This window comes from Macaca thibetana, chromosome 10 (assembly GCF_024542745.1).
Source record: "Macaca thibetana thibetana isolate TM-01 chromosome 10, ASM2454274v1, whole genome shotgun sequence".
Taxonomy (NCBI): Eukaryota; Metazoa; Chordata; class Mammalia; order Primates; family Cercopithecidae; genus Macaca; species Macaca thibetana.
This window is the reverse complement of record NC_065587.1, coordinates 48406833-48428347: the sequence shown is the minus strand read 5'-3', so window position 1 is coordinate 48428347 and position 21515 is coordinate 48406833. Positions and strand designations below refer to the sequence as shown.

At 46.9% G+C, this 21515-nt stretch overlaps 1 protein-coding gene across 3 annotated transcripts in view; it reads right to left on the bottom strand.

The window, feature by feature from the left end:
• NFATC2 (nuclear factor of activated T cells 2) overlaps positions 1-21515 on the bottom strand; it is a 176788-nt gene that overhangs the window by 86659 nt on the left and 68614 nt on the right. For all 3 annotated transcript variants that reach the window (XM_050807445.1, XM_050807443.1, XM_050807444.1), the window contains exons 4-5: positions 3587-3789; positions 2098-2270 (exon numbers count right to left, since the gene is read on the bottom strand). In XM_050807445.1, the coding sequence (XP_050663402.1) occupies positions 2098-2270; positions 3587-3789 (376 nt within the window). The remainder of the gene's footprint in view (positions 1-2097; positions 2271-3586; positions 3790-21515) is intronic.

The following is a 21515-nucleotide window of genomic DNA, read 5'->3' as shown; positions in this document are numbered from 1 at the left end:
TTATTTTTAAAAACCAGAAGATTTCCAGCACCAGTTGATACATGCAGCAAAGCACCATGGCACCTGTTTACCTGTGTAACAAACCTGCACATCCTACACGTGTACCTGAGAACTTAAAATAAAATAGGCCAGGCATGGTGGCTCACGCCTGTAATCCCAGCACTTTGGGAGGCTGAAGTGGGTGGATAATCTGAGGTCAGGAGTTTGAGACCAGCCTGGCCAACATGGTGAAACCCTGTCTCTACTAAAAAATACAAAAAATTAGCCAGGCATGGTAGCAGGTGCCTGTCATCTCAGTTACTCAGAGGGCTGGGGTGAGGCAGGAGAATCACTTGAACCTGGAAGGTAAAAGTTGCGGTGAGCCGAGATCACGCCACGGCACTCTGACCTAGACGAGAGAGCAAGACTCCTTCTCAATAACATAAAATAACCAAAACATTTGACCACATTGAGTCTATATTCCCATGTGGAAATACTGGCTGCAGTTGAGTAACAACAGCGCATTTAGGTGGGGAATGTCCCCAATCTCCACTATTCTCTGATGTCTGCCACCCAGCCTACCCCTTCATTTTCACCTCCCTGGCCTCTGTAGGAAGTTGATTTTGTGACACCTAGTTATGGTAAAATGTCCAGCAAAAAGGAAAAAAAAAAACAAAACAAAACCCTGAACCATAATTTAATATGGAACATGTTTATAAGAGCATAAAACAAAATGTTGTTATAAGAAAGAGAGTTTAAAATAATAAAAACAGTTTTTGTTTCTGGAACAATGCCTATTTTTTTCTTCTTTATGCTTCCCCCCACCCGGCCCAAGACAGCGTCTCACTCTGTCACCCAGGCTGGAGTGCAGTGGCGCAATCTCAGCTCACCGCAACCTCCACCTCCTGGATTCAAGCGATTCTCCTGCCTCAGCCTCCCAAGTAATTGGAATTACAGGTGCGCACCACCATGCCCGGCTAATTTTTTATTTTTAGTAGAGATGGGGTTTTGCCATGTTGGCCAGGCAGGTCTCGAACTCCTGACCTCAAGTGATCCACCCAAAGTGCTGGGATTACAGGTGTGAGCCACCACACCTGGCCTCTTCTTTATACTTTTTAAAGTAACTCCTAAATTTTCAAACACTGAGCGGATAATAAGTGTTGTCACATCTAATCGCACAGATTAACTACAAAACTGTGTTAACATACAGGTAGACTTTAAACTTAGGTATAAAGTACATAAGAATGAGCTCAAAGCTACTTCTTCTTTTGAAACTTGATAGAAATGTGCCAGGTTTCTGCTCAGTGTCCTTCCAAATGGCAGATCCTGGTCACTTCATATTAGATTCTGAAAATCTTCTGTAATGACACAACCATCTGTCTGGGTGTCCTTATCCTCTCCAGACTGTAAGCTCATTAAGGCCAGAGAAAGTGGCCTGCTCATCTGTGGATCCCCAACCCCTGGGATAGTGCAGGATACAAAATAGAGCTCAGTCAACACGCAGAGATGGGCTATGGGTGGGGGACAGGGCATGGTTCCTGCATGCAAAAGCCCCGGTTCCAATCCCAACCCTGCCACTCTTTGGTTGTGTGCACAACTCACCCTCTTGTGACTCTACCTCCTCATCTGTAAAATGGGCACACTGACACCAGCTAGTGCCAGGGATTACTGTGAATATTCATACTGAGCAGCAGAGTCGAAGCTCAGTGAGTGAGAGCGCTGTGGTTTGTTACTGTTATTTAAACAATAAAGAAGGAAAAGAAAAAAGGGAACCACGTACAGCAAACTCACTCCAAATGCATCTATCCTTTAAGACCAGAACGATATTTACCTATCTCAAGTCTTCCGAACGAAGCTTTAAGCTACTTATTGGCCCTATTATTTTTAATTTTCCCGTGAGGCCACGAAACCTTCCAGAACTCAATAGAAGCAGCAAGAGAACACTGCGATGTGCTCCGTCTCTGGCCCCTCTGGTCATCTCGGGTCAGCGTAACCCTGTGGGTCCCACACATTCCCACGGGCCACCCCAGGTACCTCACCCAGAATACACTGCTCCCAGGGGAAGCCCATGTGCCCTACGCTTTCCGAAGACAGACCGGGCCCCAGGGTCCAACTCACAGCACTCGATGGGATTAGATGCAGTCTGCAAAGAGACGATTCTGCCACTGGACTCTGGGATGTGAACTCGGAAAACCAGCCTCACCCGCGTATTCTTTCTTCCAATGTCCGTCTCGCCTTTCCGCAGCTCAATGTCGGCGTTTCTGAGCTTCAAGATCCCCGCACAGTCGATGCTGCCAGGATGTTAAGAACCCCATTATCACCAACTGTCTTCAGGAGCAGGAAAGATCACCCCCAAACCTGCCTTAGGCAGCCAAAATAATTTTACAGCCAGCCACTGGGGAAAACTGCAATACACCCACATAGGCATTTCAGCCAGGAATGTATACCAAGATGGAGGGAAAAGCAAACTTAACAAAGCAATTAGAGAAATGCCCCAGTGAAATTACTTCTCTAGGGAGATTTTTCATGCCAACTCTTCTACTCTCAAAAATATCTGAAAAACTCTATGTAACTGGGGAATACTGATTGTGGACCATTCAATAGAGCAGTGAATCAACATGAAATCTCTTGAATAAATGTACTGTGACTGTGTATGAGAGCATCCTAGTTCTTAGGAAATGCACCCTGAAGTATTTAAAAGTCAAAGGGCGTAAAGTCTGCAACTACCTCTCAAACAGCTCGGGAAGAAATGGAGAGGTGGGAAGGAACGTGCTGGAGCACAGGTGAAGCCTGTTAACACCTGGGAAAGCCGAGGGGGCAGGATTCCAGGAGTTCTTTGTATACTTCTTGCAGTATTTCTGTAAGTTTGAATTTATTTTCCCATCCAAAGGTTTTTTTAAACCCCAAAACGTGTGCAATGGTTCCCAGACTTCAGCCACAAGCATATTAGGTTTGTGAATTTGGACCTCTCTGCCTCATTACTTAATGATCTCTCTAGGTCAAATTAATTTTTTAAATATAAGTAAATTTAACCTGATCCCATGCAACATAATACAAAGATTCATGAGTATTCTTCCTCCCAAGACACATGAAAATGCGGACATACTATACTTTTTTTTTTTTTTTTTTTTTTTTTGAGACAGAGTCTCGCTCTGTCACCCAGGCTGGAGTGCAGTAGTGTAATCTCGGCTCACTGCAACCTCCCCCCTTCAGGTTCAAGCAATTCTCCTGCCTCAGCCTCCAGAGTATCTGGGATTACAGGCGCCTGCCACCATACCCAGCTAATTTTTGTATTTTTAATAGAGATGGGGTTTCCCCATGTTGGCCAGGCTGGTCTCAAACTCCTGATCCCAAGTGATCCACCCGCCTCGGCCTCCCAAAGTGCTGAGATTACAGGTGTGAGCCACCATGCCTGGCCTATGTATTATGCTTTTAAAATAGAAACATTTAAAACAGAAATCACAATGGGTTGATGGATCACAGACTGAGAACTGCCATCAACAGCTGCTTCCATCCGTTCCGTAGAGTTCTCTCTCCGAAATCCCTGCCACCTGCCCCCTGCTCGCTTCTCCATGAAGACCCACCGCCCTCAGCCCCCAGCCCTTACGTTGCCCTCATGTTGTTTTTGGGCTCCAGGGGGATCTCCAGGACTTTGGTGTTGCCCACAATCTTCTCATAGCTGGTGGTGGTGACAGTTTTCCCCGTGATTCGGTGCACCTGGTAGAAGGCATGCGGCTTAAGGATCCGCTCATCGGCTGTCCCAATGAAGATCTGAAGTCCCAGAGGCTTGTTTTCCATGTAGCCATGGAGCTGGTGGGGGAGAAAACAAGATCATTATGATGTGGGGTGTGGTGGCTCTAATCCAATAAACAAAAAAGACCAGAGAGCTCATGGGCAGCAGACAGAGTATGGGATTTCCGCCGCATCTGGAAGAATGGAGAACTGGAAACAACCTTGATGTCCAGCCAGAGGGTAACGCTTGGATAAATTACAGGCATCCCCTCTAACACTGAATATTAAGCAGCCACTAGAAAGAATACAGTCAGTCAGAATTTCATTTATGGAGAAACAGCCAGAAACTGTGCTTAATTGATGACTGAGGGTGGAAGGAGTGTTGCATAGTAATTAGGATAATTGAAATTAACTGAAAATAAACTGAAAGGACAAACATAGAACTCTTGATAGTGATTCCCTGGGAAGATCAGAAGAAAGAACTGTCACTTCTTACATGACTATATTCCAATGAACAAAGTTTGACTGTGGAACTTTAAAAAAGAGTGTGACAAAAATGCCATAGTCTAAGTCAAAAGATAAAGTCTGAAAGAAAATATGTGCAACATATAACAGATAAAACATTAGCACATACAATATATGAAGAATGCCTATAGTGAGTAAGTAAAAGATTCCCTGGCCATCTATTTAGACTCGAATCCCAATCCCAATGGCTTTCCCTATCTCCCTCTCCTACTTTTTATCCAGTCTAACACACTATATATTTTCTTGATTCCTTTTGTCTAAGTCTTTCTCCCAGAACTAAACTGTCACATCTCTGAGAGCAGGGATGTTTGTCTAGTTAATTTGCCACAAAATCTCTAGTGCCTAGAATAATGCTTGGCACCTAGTAGGCATTCTAGTACATATTTGATGAATGAATTAATAAGGCTATCCAACAGAAAAAAAATGAGTAAGATATTTGAACAGAAAATTCAGAGAAAAACAAATGACCAGTTTGACTTCTAAACAGAAAAATGCAAATGAGACAACCATGAGATACCACTTTTCACCCATTAGAGTCAGATTGGCACACTTGTAGATATTTGATAATATCCAGTATTTTGGAGATTGCGGGGGAACAGACACTTTTATGCAGATGATAGCAATATAAACTGGTGTAACTATTTTAAAGAGTATTTAGAGCAACAGCTTTAATAAAACTACATAAATAAACGTTCTTTGACTCAGTAATTCCACCTCTTGGTATGCACCCTAGAGAAACACTGTATATGCAGGAGACACGTGCAAAAATGTTTACAAAAACAAACAGAATAATGAACAATGAGTTACGTCAATAGCCTGACTACTAATAGGACATTCCTAGGCTATGATACACTAAGAAGCATTTTAAAAAATAGTGAGGTAGAAGTCTATGAACTGACCCAGAAAGATCTAGGACACATTGTTGAAAAACAAAAGCAATGTGTAGAAAAATATGTATAGCATGACACAACTTAAAGAAATGCAGAATGTTTTCCATCCATCCAGTTACAATAGAAAAAGGTGTAAAAGGATGTGCTCTAAACTGACCACATCATCATCACCTCTGTGAATGGAGGAGGAGCTCAAGATTGAGAAGGTGATCAAAGAGGACTTTGACTTTCTATGCCATGTTATAGGAAGAATAGATTCCTAGAAACCTGTGAAATATTAAAAGTATATATATATGTATGTATGTGTATATATGTGTGTGTGTGTGTGTGTGTATGTGTATGTATATATATATATATATAAAAAATAACAAGAGACAAAAGGACATTGATCTAGAGTTTGATGATGTGTTCCTGTCTTGTCATTGGGTGGAGAGACACTAGACAAATCATTTAATCTTTCTGTGCCTCTATTCCTTTCTCCACTAATTGAGTGGGACTACAAGTGACAACTCACGAAGAGCCCACTCTTCTCTGGAGATCCTTCAGTAGGATCTCCAGTCACCTGCCAAAAGACAAAGTTGCAAGGTGATGAATGAGTACACATGGTCTAGAACTGTGCTATCCAATGCAAGAGCCACTAACCACATGGATATATTCATTAAAATTAAGTAAATTGAAAATTCAGTTTTTCAGGTGCACTAGCCACATTTCAGTGCTCAGCAGCCACAGTGCACAAACAGCACAGACACAGAACATTTCCATCATCACAGTAAGTCCTATTGAACAATGCCGGTCTGAAAAGATGGCACGCTCATGTCCCCTTTTAAAAGCCACACAAAGAGAGAGGCTGGGAGTGGAACTGTGTTAGATGATCACCTTCTTCATAACCGGCCAGACACTTACATAAGTGTCTGACACACACCTGAGAGGCAGCCTTGGGCCAAGATGGAAATCCAAGTCAGAAGCCGCTTATCTGAAGAACGGCTACTGTGCTTGGTGACGAAAATCAAAAGAAGGGCAGCATTGAGAAGAGATTTTGTTTTTGTTGTTTTTGCTTTGCATTTGAGCCCAAGACAAATATATTTCCTCATCTCCTCTCCTGGATTTATCAGGAGTTGGTATCAAGAAGAAAGGTAGGATGCAGAGTGAGCCCTGATGATGTGCAGCTGTTTCCTCCCAATGACAGAAGCGCAGAAATCGCCTGCTGGGTGTACTCAAGATAAACAGGCAGGGAACACCTGGAGATAAAATCTATCACATCCCTACAGCTCCACCCGAATCCAGCCATTTCCATCCCCTCCCTTGTTGGTACACCTGCCCGAGCCACCATCACCCCTCATTGGAGTGACTAGCACAGACTGCTCAGCTTACCTCTGGCTGGTCTTTCACAGAACAGCTCAATGATCTTTTAAAAATGCAAATCAGATCCGGATACTCCCCTGCCTACAACCCTCCAAAGACTTCCTGTGGCCTTAGAATAAAATCCAAACTCGGTGTGATAGTCTAAGAGCCTTCCTACAGCCCAGCCTCTGCCTTCTCCTCCACCACCCCACTAGGCTCCTGCCAACCCCAGCCATCTTCCTGTTCCCTGAACACACCAAAGTCTTTCTGACCTCAGGGCCTTTGCACAAGCCATTTTCTCTGCCTAGAATACTCTTCCACTGGCACATTTGGGTTTCAGATCTTCAGGTTTTTCCTGAACCAGATTAGATACACTCAGTGCTAAAGCCAGCTCTTTAGGCATTACAAGAACCAATCATTAAACCTATAGGAATTTTAAGAGCCAGTTGACACCACTTTGGTCACTTGGTATGTACATTTCCAGCCATAGTGGGAATATTTACACCACAAAAATTGACAGATGCTATAAACCAGGGCTTTTTTTCCCCCTGGAAAACTGGATGTTAAGCACTTACTAGCACATCACTGGAATATTTACTTCATTAACACCTGAAATTTCCTTGTTTAGTTATTTGCTGAACACCTCTCCTGCCTGAACATGAGTTCACAGTAGTAGGAACCTTGCTTATTTTATTAGCGCGGTCAATGAACATTTGTTGAATCATCTGTCACCATCAACAGTAATGCAGCACCAGGCGTGATGGCTCACGCCTGTAATCCCAGCACATTGGGAGGCCAACGTGAGTGGATTTCTCGAGCCCAGAAGCTCAAGACCAGCGTGGACAACATGGCCTAACCCTGTCTCCACAAAAAAAACTCAACAATTAGCCAGGCGTAGTGTCGCATGTCTGTAGCCTCAGCTGCTTTGTGGCGCTGAAGCGAGAGGATCAGTTGAGCCCAGGAGGTTGAGGCTACAGTGAACCACAGTCATGCCATTGCACTCCAGCCTGGGTAGCAGAGCATGACCCTGTCTCAAACAAATAAACCAACAAAAAACAGTAACGCAGCAGTGAAAGCATGTTTCCCTCATGCTGCACACCACACTTAACGTTTTATACATCTCACAACAATTTCATGTAAAATGGGCTCACTGCTACCCAAATTTTACAGGTGAGGAAACTGAGGTTGCTAAGATCAGGCAACTTGTCCCAGTCAACACAGTGAGCATAAGGCAGAGCCAGGTTCCAAACTCCAGCCTCTCAGGCTCCAAACCCACCCGCTTCCCTGCCACCTTCTCCCTGTCCTCAGTGCCTGGTGGATTCCACTCTGCTCTCTGACTACAGGTCAGAAACGGCAGGTCCTCAAAGGGAAAATAAGTAAGAGCTAAGATGCAACATCAAGAATGTGCTTCCTGGGGCCAGCCATGGTGGCTCACGCCTGTAATCCCAGCACTTTGGGAGGCTGAGGCAGGCGGATCTCTTGAGGTCAGGAGTTCAAGACCAGCCTGGGCAACATGGCAAAACCCCATCTCTATGAAAAATACAAAAATTAGCCAGGCGTGGTGGCACGTGCCTGTAATCCCAGCTACTCGGGAGACCAAGGCAGGAGAATCACTTGAACGAGGGGTCGGAGGTTGCAGTGACCCGATATTGCACCACTGCACTCCAGCCTGGGTGACAGAGCAAGACTCCATCTCAAAAAAAAAAAAAAATTAAAATAAAAAACAGAATGTGCTTCCTGCTGCACAGGAGTGGGGGAGGAGGGAGGGAGAGAAGAAGGAGCACAGAGGGAGATGGAGGGAAACAAACAGCAACCTAAACAAACAAAAATGGTAGCTCCTTGAGAGCAAAACCTTCTCCTTTATGAAAGCCAAGAATGGCCTCTCTGAGTTGAAGAGCAGCCTCTGGGTTGAGCTGGGCTGGCTCATACAATGTCAACAGACAGAATCCACCTGGCACTGGTGAGAGTCCCTTCCCTGCCTCCCCGGGTAACACCAGAAAGCAGTGTGGTATAGCAGAAAGCACAGAGTTTTTCACTTTGGATCAGACGTATCTGAATTTTGATGCCAGCTTTGCTTCTCGATGGCTGTGTGACTGTGAGCAATTGCTCCACCCCTGAGTTTCCATGTGCTCAGATAAAAGGGGGACATCACCCCCCACCCTGCAGGCCTCTTCTGAAAGGCGAAATAAGGTGACCTTTGTTGGGCACCAAAGCACAGCACACGGTAGGTACCCATGAAACTAGAACTTTCCTTGTCATCAGAGGATGACGCAAATCGAAACAGGGAGGTGATATTACAGAACTGAATGGAAGGGTGAAGAATGAATGTGAACAAAGTGAGAACCAACGTGAAGGCCTCCCATGCGGGAAAGCCCGGGCACTAATTCCAGTCTTCTCAGTGGGCTGGCTCAACAGTCGCCAGCTTGGAGTGTCAGAGGAAAGAGGGGCCAGGTGAAGAAACCTCGCCATCTTGCATGAAAAGAACACTTCCCGTCCACCCTCCATCCTCCCCTTCTGCAAAAGGTGCAGAATGTGCCCAGAATCCCCACTGCTCAGCTGCCTCATTCTGGAAGAGCCTTCCTTGCCAGGTTCCCAGAGGTTTGATGAGAAGAACAGATAGCCATTTACTTGCTTCTCCAAAAAGTCAGTGATTTGGGTTTTGCAAATAGAACTTGATGTTTTGAGATGACGTGATCTGCCCTTCTGGTTCCAAACTCCCCATCATCCCCATTTTCGGGAGACTTTGGTCAGGAGGCCTTTCAGGCTTCTCCAAAGGTGAGGTCTTCTTGGTGGCCTGGGCTAGCAGGATCACACTCCGGGCACAGCAGACACATCCTGCAATACAGGAGCTCCACGTCACTGGCCTCCCGAGCAAAGGAAACGCCACTTCCTGCAGCCAAGGTGAAGGCGAAAGTTTTCTGCTTCTTGTAATTTCCCAGGCGGTTGAAAAGGTTCCAGGAAGAAGCAGTGCTTCTAGTGCACACCATGAAGGGCTGAATGCATGGGAGGGGAGTGTCTGCGGCGTCTGTGGGGGTGGGGGCCCAGGCTGCAGCTCAGTGCGACTTCCATCCACCAAACTTCCCATCAAAGGGACCAAGAAGCAAGACTGCAGGCTTGGGGGCGTCGTTCTATTAATAATCCACTCTGTCCCCTCATCAGCTCAGCTGCTTGAAAAACCGGATCTGAGGAATGATGTGTGATTCAGACATCCCACCACAGTTAGCTATATAAACGATGCCATCCAACCTCGCCACAAGGAAAACGTTGCATCTTCCACAGGTGAAGACCTTTCTGTACAGTGTATTGGTATCACTTGCAAACATAGCATAATGTAATCTCCATAACAATGCTCAGAGAAGAGCAGTGTTATCCCATTTTTAGATGACAACGGGTGAGGCTCAACCAGGTTAAGTAACTTGCTCACCATCCTACAGGTCATAAGTGATCAGATGGCAGCAGCCTCCATTGGCCCTGTTTGTTTCTTCTGTTGTACAGCTGATTCCTGATTCAGAAAAAGGCAAAATCCCCCCACCCCAGCCCCCCAAGTCTGGCCTATGCATTTTAAGACAGGCAAGTCTATCCCACCAGGTCAGCAAGAAGAACCCACAGACACGCAAACATGGCCTCCACATGTTAAAGACCCACAGTGTCAAAGAGAAAGCTACTCAGACTCACCCCCTACCTGCCACCAAATTCAAGATCTGCCTGTTCTTAGTGGCAACTTAACTGTTCTGACACAAAGATAAAAAGGCATCAATATCTGTTGATTCTTGCTGTTCCTTTTTCTTGGTATAAAGTACTAAGAGTTCGCTCGTTGCAGGAAAAAATAGACAAGATAAATTACAAAGAGAATACCCCCTGAAAATAAGTAAGCATTTGAATGTACATCCTTCCAAACTTTTTTTATTCCAAACTGTTTTATTATTCATTTTATTTTTCCTCTTACTTGACAAATAATAATTTTATCTATTTATGGGGTACAATGTGTGATGCTTTGATGTGTTTACATTGTGGAATGATGAAATCAAGTTAATTAACTCATCCATCACCTCACATACTTATTGTTTGGTGGTAAAAACATTTCAAATCTACTCTTAGCAATTTTGAAATGTAGACAATGATTATTTACTACAGTCACCATTCTATACAAGAGATCACTAAAGCTTATTCCCCTAACTGAAGTTATCTACCCTTTCAGACTTTTCTTCCAGGCACACAGATGAACATATTGGCATTCGAGTTTATGTATTGTCTCCATTGACTAAGATGGTCATGTCCTCTTGTCATTGAATCTTGCTTTATGAGAATCTCAAAGAACTACTTGGCATATCCCAGGGTTCGGACTAGCCCAAGGCCAGTGAGGTCCCCAGGACACATGATCTGAGGAGGCATTCACTATCAAGGTCCAGCAAATGCAAGGTGGGCACCTGAGAGTGAGCCCCACTCTCCATTTGGCCCCCTGGTGCCTCTCTTCCCGCACCCCAGCCCCAGCCCTGCGTGCCCATTCTGCCTGTGGATCCCTGCAGCCAGTTGCACATTTAGATGGTTCCCAACTTTCCCCCATTACAAACACTGCAGTAAGAACCCTTGCAAATGGCAGTTCCCTGAAAACGACTGTGTTATCAACTGTGCTCAGGGCTTTTTAAATACTCTCAGTTGGACGATTCCAATCCAAAATGTGGGTCTGATTTTCAAAATGGCAATGGGCCAAACAAACTGTTTTGAATTTTACTAAAATAAAACGTTAACGATGTTAAGTAGCATTTTTGTTGAATTTGAAATATTAGGAAATTGCTATCATCCTCAAAGATTTCACTCTGAAAGAAAGAAAAAGCCCAGAGTGGCGGGGGCCGGCCGGGGGAAGGCCGGGCCGGGGGAGGGTGCCGGGGAAGAGTACTGCAATTCCCCACGGCCATGCAGCACGTGGGGAGAAAATCTGTACAAACACACATGGATCCCAGTTGAGTATTTATTTTGGGGTGCAGAAGTTGCAGCACATACCTGCCACCCTAACCCCACCTTCCACCCCACATACACGCACACAGACACACACACAAGCAGACCAGGCACACTTCGTCCATGACTTGACTCTCAGTCATTCCAACAAGCCATGATTGTGTGTTAATCACTTCAATAAAAACCCTAATTCTTGGTACCTCTCTCTGCCTCCATCCCGTATTAGATCCATCTCAAAGCCCTGTCAATCCCATTCCCTAAATCCCACTCAAATTTGCTACCTGTGCCTCCTCCATCACTTCCACGCTAGTACCCTGGTCAAAGAGGGGGCCCAGTCTTGCCCACCCCTCTCCCTCTACCTACACACAGTCTTCCTCACATAGCAATCCAGCTAGAAAGATCCTTAAAATGGTAAGTTAGAGCTTATGCCACCTCTGCTCAAATCCCAATAGCAAACATCTTCCCTACATCAAAAAGCCCAAGTCCTTACCATGACTCAGAAGATCCCATATGATCTGGCCCTGCTTCTCTATCTCCCACCCACCCTTCTTCCCTCCCTGCTGCCCCCCATGACAGCCACACTGGCCTTGTCACCCTCAAGAGACTGAGGCACCCAGCAGGCAGGTGCCCATCCCTGGATTCCAACACTTATCGTGCCCTCAGCTTGAAATGCTCTCTCCGCATGACCCACAGGGCTCACCCCACTCTTCATTCAAACCTGTCCTCAGGTGACCTCTCATCAGAGAAGCCTTCCCAGACAGCCACACCCCAAGGTGACACCCCACGCCCTTCTCACTCTCCCTCCACACACCCTGCCTTAAGTTGCATCATCCACTTGACACTTCCCTCCACCTGACCCCGCATGTGATACTTATTTGCTCTTTGCTGCCTCCCCCAGTAGAATGTCAGTCCCCTGGGGGCAGCACCCCATCTTTCCTGTTCATGGTGCAGCCTCAATGCCTAGAGAACCATGCAGGTGTCCAACAAGTGAGCAAGGCTAGAAGGGACTATGTGTGACATCACGGGAGGAGCCAGAGCAGCTGCAGTCTCTCCAGACGCGCCCCTCTCCCATGACAAAGAGCTGTTATACGCCCACACCGGCTTCTCTCCAGCTTGGGCAATTCTCCTCCCGGCCCACAGCGACCATTGTGTCACAGAGCCTTGTCCTGCTCGGTGTGGGCACGACTCAGCTGGTTGGACAACTGATACCTGGGCTGCCCTGTTCCAAACAGAGGTGACAGCATCTCCAGGTACGATGAAGGAGCCCTATGCCAGCTTTCTGACCCAGCTGGGATCCCACTGGCTGGATGTGTCTTCAGTCCGGCAGGAGGCCACTGTGGTCAGCTGCCCTGCTGATAGCGGCACATTTTGCAATTACACAGGGAACCATAAAAAGAGAATTAGACATTCTGGACAGGCTTGAAAACCAAACAAGTCAGGCTCTCTCAGTATTCTAAATTAAGAACCAAGTCATTCTATATTTCTCACATCACTGAAAATTAAAAACAGACATATCTACCGCATAGCAAGCACGCTCACTCAAGAGAGGCTTGATGGCCCAAAACATGCTAGATTTGTTTCCAATTACCATGTCCACATTTGAAATGCTGAGGAAGCCCTAGAAACCAGTGTGGGGAGATCAGAGGCAAGGCACATTAGCCTAACAGGACTCAGGACCAAAGGCTGAACCCCAGCCCCCTCTACTCATGGCCCCCATGGGGTCTTTGAATAAAAAACCTGGATCATTTTGTCCCCTCCTTTGGGCTGGAGGCATGAACCTTCCCTTCTCTGCTCTCACCTGCCCCTCTCCACTCTCAATCTCCAGCTTCTGGTCCCCTGGACAGACATGTCAACCCAGCCATGGGCTCCCTACCAGCATTCCCGTCCCCACCACCATATAGGAGCTGGGTCTGGAAGGATGGGATTAAAATATGCAAGCCTTCTTTGAGTTCAACTTTGAAGTTGGGCTTTTTCTTATTGATTTTTTTTAAGAAGTCATACAAGTGCTTTTCACGTCTTCTGTCTGTATTCCTCTTGTGTAGAATCAGTGTAACATTGAGATCAAGAGTCTGAGTCCTAGAGTCCAACCATCTGGGTTTACATCCCGGCATTGACACTTAATGTGTCATGGCAGGAAAGTGACTTGCCATCTCCAGGCCTCAGTTTCATCATGTGTAAATGGGCTCCTGACCCCGCACACCTCACCAAGCTGTTGGCAGGATCAAGCGGGCTATGTATAAAGCATGTCACAAGCAATCAATGTTAACTTTCATTCATATTTTTCCATCTATGACTGGGTGACTTGTGGCAATTAAAGGCCTCTTCTCTGGTCTCAGTTCTTGGAAGACATCAACTTGAAGATTGTCTTTCAGTGCTAACATGTAATGATCCTCAGGTACATTTAGAATAAAATCCAGGCCAAGGAGAGTGGATTCTTTGAGGCCAGGACCTCAAGACCAGCCTGGCCAGCATGGTGAAACCCTGTCTCTACTAAAAATACAAAAATTACCCGGGTGTGGTGGCACACACCTGTAGTCCCAGCTACTCAGGAGACTGAGACACCAGAATCATTTGAACCTGGGAGGCAGAGGTGGCAGTGAGTGAGCCGAGATCGTGACACTACCCTCCAGCCTGGGTGACAGAGCGAGATTCTGTCTCAAAAAAAAAAAAAAAAAAAAAAAAAAAAGAAAAAGAAGAACATCATCCAAACTGCCCATCGCAGCTAACAAAACTCTGCATGATCAGACCACATCACCAGCTTCATCTCCCCCACTCCAGTCCAGCCACATGGGCCTCTTTGCTGCTCTCGGAACAGGCCACGTTTGTTTCTGCCATAGGGCCTTTGCATATGCTATGCCCTCGGCCTAGAACATTCTTCCCCTGGGTCTTCCCACGGCTAATTCCTCCTGATCCTTCACATCTGAGCCTAAATGCAGGGCCCTCCCTGGGTAGCCTGGCAGAAAGACAGCTCCCCTAGCATCGCTCCATCACATCTTCCTGTTTATTTCCTTCCTGACTGTGCTAAGTGTTACCTTATGTGTTTGCTTATTGCCTGTTCCCACCTCCTGCCCCACTAGAATATAAGCTTGTCCATCACCATGCCTCAGCACCTCCAACAGTATTTGGCATACAGTAGATGTTCAATAAATATTTGCTGAATAAATAAATGAATAGATTGATTCTCAGGTTCCTATGTGGATCCACATATTGCCAAGTGATTCATTCTCCAGCAACTCTGAGAAAGGAGGCTCATTCATGTCTGGAACAGAATCCCTACGTTTGGAGTCTGCCTAAACTCACTACCATTTGAGCCAGTCTGCAGGAATGTGTCTCACCATGAAAGAGACATATTATACCAGGCCAATTACACTGAAAGTCAGAAGAGCAGACTAACTTGGGCTGGAAAAATGAAGTTTACAATCTTGAGATTGAGTTGAGAGCACAGCAGCCTGGCAGCTCACGGAGATGGCGAGGGAAAAGTGAGGCACGTGCAGTGCTGCCTGCTGCCAACTGTTGACCCAAACACCAGACAACAGGGGGAAAGCATCCTTCAGAAACATTTCTCCCAGAGTTGCTCACTCAGGACACTGACCTGATATTAGAGAACAAGGTATCTACCATGTGCAGAGGCCTGAGCTCTGGGAGAAGCAGGGGAAAGGGAGAGGCTTGATCCCCAAGAGACGGCAACTGGGGAATGGAGCTTGCAGAAACCCCGTGTAAGCATCTGGCCCTGACCGTGCCCAGCACGGCAGTGTGTGAATGCGCCAGGAATGATGGGATGGGAGGCTACAGCACCAGCCCTGATGGCAGCCGCTTCAGAACACACTGATAAGACATTCCTCTGCGGGAGCCAGGGGAGGGAGACCATCTGGATAAATAGCTAATGCATGCAGGGCTTAATACCTAGGTGATGGGTTGATAGGTGCAGCAAACCCCCAGGGCACACGTTTACCTATGTAACAAACCTCTGCATCCTGCACATGTATTCCAGAACTTAAAATAAAATTAAATTAAAAAACAAAAACATTCCCAGGAAACTGCTGTTCAGCTTCACAAAAATGTTCCACCAGAGACATGTGGATGAGCCATAAGCTCTGACTTCTCCCCTTTCACTACAGCCACAGCTGAAAAAGAACCCCAAGATGGTAAAGAGACAAAAACCAGGGCTGAGGAAATGCAGGCCAGCCAGCCGAGCCAGCCACAGCATAAAAAAGGTGGGTTATTCCCAATCGAATGACACCTCCACCCCCACACCAAAGACTGTGCAGGTCTCTCTGGATTCAGACCAAAAATTCTGAGTCACTTTTGCCACAGGGGGGGAAAAAAAAGGAGAAGGCAGACGTGATGTGTACCTTTCCACACTCTATTTTGGGATTTTAAGATCCAGTTTCTTTCATTTCAAAGGGTGGGTTTTTGGAGGGCCCTCTGCATAACTCTTAGACTCAGCACGGCGAGACGGCGCTGAGACGGGCTCTGTCGGTGACCTGGGGAGAGGCGGGACCCACTGGCAGATCAACAAAACGCATCATTCAGGAACAAGGGGCCCGTTCTTGTGTGGAGTGCATGGGGCCTGGCTTCCATAAACATGATGGAAGCCTGTGGGCTGAGCCAGTCTGACTCACCTCTTCATCGGGGCCATTCCCAAGTTCATTCACTCCTCCGTTTAGTCATTCATGCAGCAGAGTGCCTCTCAGGGAAGGAAGATTAAGCTGAAGGCTGTCCTTCAGGATTATTAATATACATGCCTTTGGTGAAGAATCGAGTGCTTCTCTGGATGGGTGGTAACATTCGGGATTATCATAATCCCACAATTTAAGACATTGGGGTAAGAAACTAGTAAATCAGGATTTCTCAACCTCGGCACTATTGGCCAATGTGGACTATTGATTTGGGGGCCAAATAAGTCTTTCTTGTCGGGGGCTGCCCTGGGCACTATAGGGTGTTTGTTGGCATCACTGGACTCTACCCAGTAGGTGCCAGCAGCCACCCTTTCCCCAACTGTGATGCACAAAAAAGTCTCTGGACATTGCTAAATGTCCCCTGGGACACGAAATCACTCCCATTGAGAAACATTCTTAAATTAAGCAAAATTTATAAGGAGGGGAAAGAGAAAATCTGCACCGAAACCCTATCCCTTGTCCATCAGAAAGTGTTTCAACAGGACCTTCAAGAAACACCCCAGATCCTTCCACTTTTCACGTTCTCATCAACCTCCCTGGGTCCCAGCACTGCCATCTGGATCCCTGCATCCAGCCTCTCACTAATCTCTGCCTTGTCCCTTGTTCCCATTCTGAATAGAATCTCCACAAGAAGCCAGAGGGATCTTTTAAAAGCAAGTGAGATCCCATCACTTCCCTACTTAAAATCTACCCATGGCTTCCGGGTGCATAAAGAATTACATTCAAGCTGGGCGTGATGGCTCACGCCTGTAATCCCAGCACTTCGGGAGGCCAAGGTGGGTGGATCACTTGAGGTCAGGAATTCACGACCAGCCTGGCCAACATGGTAAAACCCCGTTTCTACCAAACATATAAAAATTAGCCAGGTGTGGTGGTGGGTGCCTGTAATCCCAGCTACTAAGGAGGCTGAGGCAGGAGAATCGCTTGAACCCAGGAGGCAGAGGTTGCAGTGAGCCAAGATCACACCACTGCACTCTAGCCTGGGCAACAGAGTGAGACTCTGTCTCAAAAAAAAAAAAAAAAAAAAAAAAAAAAAAGAAGTGTGCGGATGACTTGCAGAAGAGTTACTGAGAGGAAGCTCACACCAAGATGGTGAGGGGGCCCATTTTGCCCTGTCTCCCTCCCTTCTTGAAATTCCAGTGCTTGGAGTATAGAGGTGGTAGCTGCAGCCCCAGCAATCATTTTGAACCATGAGGTGGCCTGGAGTTGAACAGGAGGTAAGAAGGAACCTGGATTCCTAATGACTTCATAGCACTTTGGACTACCCATCTCTAGATTTTCTACATTCTTAGATGAGAAGCAACTGTTATTTGGGGTTTTCTGTTAGAGATAATTAAACCTAAGTCTAACTGAAGGACTCATCAACCCATCAGCCTCACATCAAGTCCTCCATTCCTTCATTCAAGTTCTTCTCAACTGCATTGCAAAGACAGTAAGACAACCATGTCTAGGTGGCTTCTAGTTAAACCAACTCAACGTACTAATGGCACGTGGATCCGTGCACCAGCCTGCTTTACCGAAGGCTTCAAAAACAATGATTTCTCTGAAAACCCAGTGCCAAGAGAATCTGAAAGAAACTGCCATGTACAAAGAGTCAGATGATTCAACTGCTCAGAAACATACCAAGTAATGACACCCAAGTCAGTCTGCAAATGTTCTCATCCTCTTACTCACAATCCAAAAGAACGTCTAGAAAGGTATTCCCAGGAGGAGAGGTGAAGTGGGGAAAGACGACTGTCTGACACACGCAGGAATGACGATGGTCCTCGCTAGAAATAAAATTGCTGCTTACTTTCTGTCTGGTTTCCGAATTGCTTTTTCCTGGTTAAAAGGTGCCAGGCCTGGCAGCTTTCTAAACATTTAACATTCAATTCAAGTCAACAAATATTTGTTGAGTTCTGCCTATTCACAAAAAGGGCCATGCTGGAGAAAACTGGATAATAGGGAGATGCTATAATTAATCTTAACAACAACAAAAATGACAGCTAATAATGTATGGAGTGCTTGCTAGATACGGGGCATTGTGATGTATGATATCTATCAATCTTCACTGCAACTCTATGAGAGAGGTATTATAATTTTAAACAACAGGGAACTGAGGCTCAGAGAGATTCGTTTGCTCAAGGTCACACAGCCAAGAAGAGAGAAGCCAGGATTCCAACATGGCAGGTCTACCTCCAAGACCCATTCTCTTGACAACTATACGATCTTCTGTTCCTGTAGTCTCTAAAGAGGGAAGAATACACAGCCACAAATGGCCACACCACTGTTCCCCAACCTCAGTCATTTTCAAGTCGTATTCCTGATCTTCTACTGGACTGTGGGTTACTGAATCTCTTTACAATTTAAATTCATATCTTTACTTACAGAAATGTATCTTAAAAGAAACTTTATGTTGCAACCATAAACAGGAAACCAGGATCACCAGCGGGAAATCAAAGGTGCGCATAAATACACAACAAAATAAATGTGCCATTAAAATAATTATAGCAGCTATCCATGGTGGCACACGCCTGTAATCCCAGCTACCTGGGAGACTGAGACAGGAAGGTTGTTTGAGCCCGGGAGTTTGAGACCAGCTTGGGTAACATAGTGAGACTCTGTTTCAATTTTTTAAAATTTAAATTAAAAAATAAAATAATTATAAATGTTAAAAATGCTGACTAAGTAACACAACATTAATCAGCATGCTCCTTTCCCAGGGAACCATGGTTTGCAGAACACAGGACTGTCACTCAAAGTACAGCAGAGGAGGTGCTGGAGCACCAGGTTTGGGGAGCCCCAGGGTGGGAGGTCACCATCTCCAAAGCCAGTAGACCATCAAGAGATGGTTAAGAAAACCACCCAGGTCAGTGCCCAGACACAAGAGGTGCTCAGCAAACCTTTGCAAAAGGACCCAAGGAGGTCTGCTAAGGACTCTTCACCAGAAGAGAAAAAGTACTACTGCCTGCCCACATGCTAGAACGGTCCTGTGTTCAAAGAAAGGACTAGAAAAAGAAAAATCGTCTCCTGGCTCCAGGGCACACATTTTTAACCTTTTTTGTACCAATGACCCCTTCTGCAGCTTGGTGAAGCCATGGTCCTATCTCTGAGTGATTCTTCCACATGCATAAAATGGACAAGGTTAAAAAGGAGGAGGAGGAAATCAACCAATGTATAAAAATGTAACGTATTTTCCCCAAACTAAAAAGTGGCATTCGTTCAGGTAGCCTGTCTGTCTTCCTTGCTCTGGGTTTGCATGTGCTGTGCCTGTGAGGTATGCAATGGCAGACCAGTAAATATTCAACAACCAGTTCTCCAAGACAGAAAGCTTGGTTTGCAGTGTTTGCCCATTTCCATGGTGTCAACGCTCCCACAGTGGCTGATTTCCAGCTACCGGCGTGGCGACACTGTACATGCAGCTGGGAGGAGAAGCGCAGCGGTACCATTACATGCTCCCTCCACCACGCGGATACACGGATGCCTATGACCTCGGGCACGTAGGTTAGAACAACAGGTAACAGAGTTCCTGGAACTTTAAAAATCAGCTCTCACGAGGCCATGAAAGCTGGCTGCAGGACACTCCTGGGCACCCATGGGTCTCTACGTGCTTCTGTTTAGGTGCATATCTACTCAGACTGCAGTCTGTCCATCTCTTACTCTCTTCTCCCAGTGATTTTCACACCTGCTAGCTGCGAACAGCCCCACCCCCACCAACACACACACACACACACACCCCTTGCCCCAGCCCTACTCCCTGTGAAAGCTTATGAGGACCCTGCTATGGTCTGGCCTGCACGCACATACTCCCCTGCGCCCCCGGCAGTGCCATGAAACCCCTTGTTCACCGGCCCAGGCTCCCCTTAGATCTGGAGAAAGCCGCATCCCGGTACATCCCAGAAATGGGCAAACCCTGCAAACCAAATCACCTCGGCCCCAAGGCTCCCAGAGCCTTCTCGTCCCAGCAGGAGGGAGAGCCTCGTCTTTAAATCCCATCACACACATCTTCCTGTCTAGACGAGGTCCCTGGCTGCCAGGGCCTCAGAGTGAATGGATTCACAGCCTCCACCCCCTGGCACCACCGAGCCTTGCCGCACCCCGCCGCTGTGCTCAGGACGATCTGGGCAGCCCCCCGACTTCTAGAGAAGACACAGAGGAGACTGCGCAATCAACAGACAGGAGAGTGCGTGAGTGCAGCATGACATGGGCACGCCATCCCAGAGAAGTAGGCACCCGCCGCGCTGAGCGTCATCCATCATCCTTTCGCTGAAAAGTTGGAAAACAAACAACAAAAACCCCGCCCAGCCTCATTTAATGCGAACCAAACACAAAAGCCACAGGGGAAAGCTTTTCCTCTCTGTGCTTCCCTTTTCCGGAGGAGGAACACCACCAGCCAAGATAAGGGGCTGTGCGGGGCCCTCTGCGTGGCTTCAAAGGGCTGGCACCCGCCCCCCAGGCCTGCTCCCACTCCCACTGGCTAATGGGCTCCCTGCTCCAGCCCTTGGGGGAGCAGGAGGCGGCCAGGGCTCCATGCCAGGCGACTTGGAAGAGGTTTAAGGCTCACGCCACAGAAGGGAGGAAGCCCGGCCTGTCAAGAGGCGTGATAAAGCAGCTCCTTATCACAGTTTTCCTTTCAACTGCCTCCAAGTGAGCGCCGGCCGGGGCTGGGCCTGTCAAGGCCGAGCGTGTTCCTTTCATGTCGCCCTGTGTTCCTCGCTCAGCGACGTATCCACGGGCACATGGAACTGTAGCATCAGCATTGGAGTTTGCAGCTTGGGGCCAGAGTCTCCAGGAGGATGCGATCGTGTGCCTCCCAGCCTGGGCCTCTGGTGAACCATGTAGTATCTGCAAATCCACTAGAACCATCTGGGTCCCAGTTTTGCCATCAGGAAACCAGGAGAAGAAGATTCCAGAGCAGTAGGGTCTAACGGTTTAGACTGGGGGCTAGGGAGTCAGCAGACCCAAGCTCAAGTCCCAACTGCTGAACTCGCTGGCTGTGGACCTTGGGCAGGTCACTCCGACTCTTCGACCCATGTGTCACATAGAAAAAAGTGCTTGTACATTTCATAGAGTTACCAGGATTCAATGAATTGGTATATGCACAGCTCTTAGAACCAGTGCCGGCACATAGTAAGCACTCAGTAAACGTTGGCCTTCATCTTGCTATAATTCTTGTTGTTTTCTCATGGGGCTGTTATGGGCATAGAATGGGGATCGGTGACATCACATTGCAACTGAGTGATGTGAAATGGACAACATGCTAGAGAAATGATTTTGATCTTCTAGGCACCTCCCACTCACAGGGGGAATGTCCCAGACCGACATAGTGAATCTACTGTAAAAGGAAGCCTCTCATTACCTGAGCACCTTTCCACCCCGACTGTGAGTCTCACTCACCGGGGCCCTGGACTCAGACAGCAGCTCCATCTGAGGC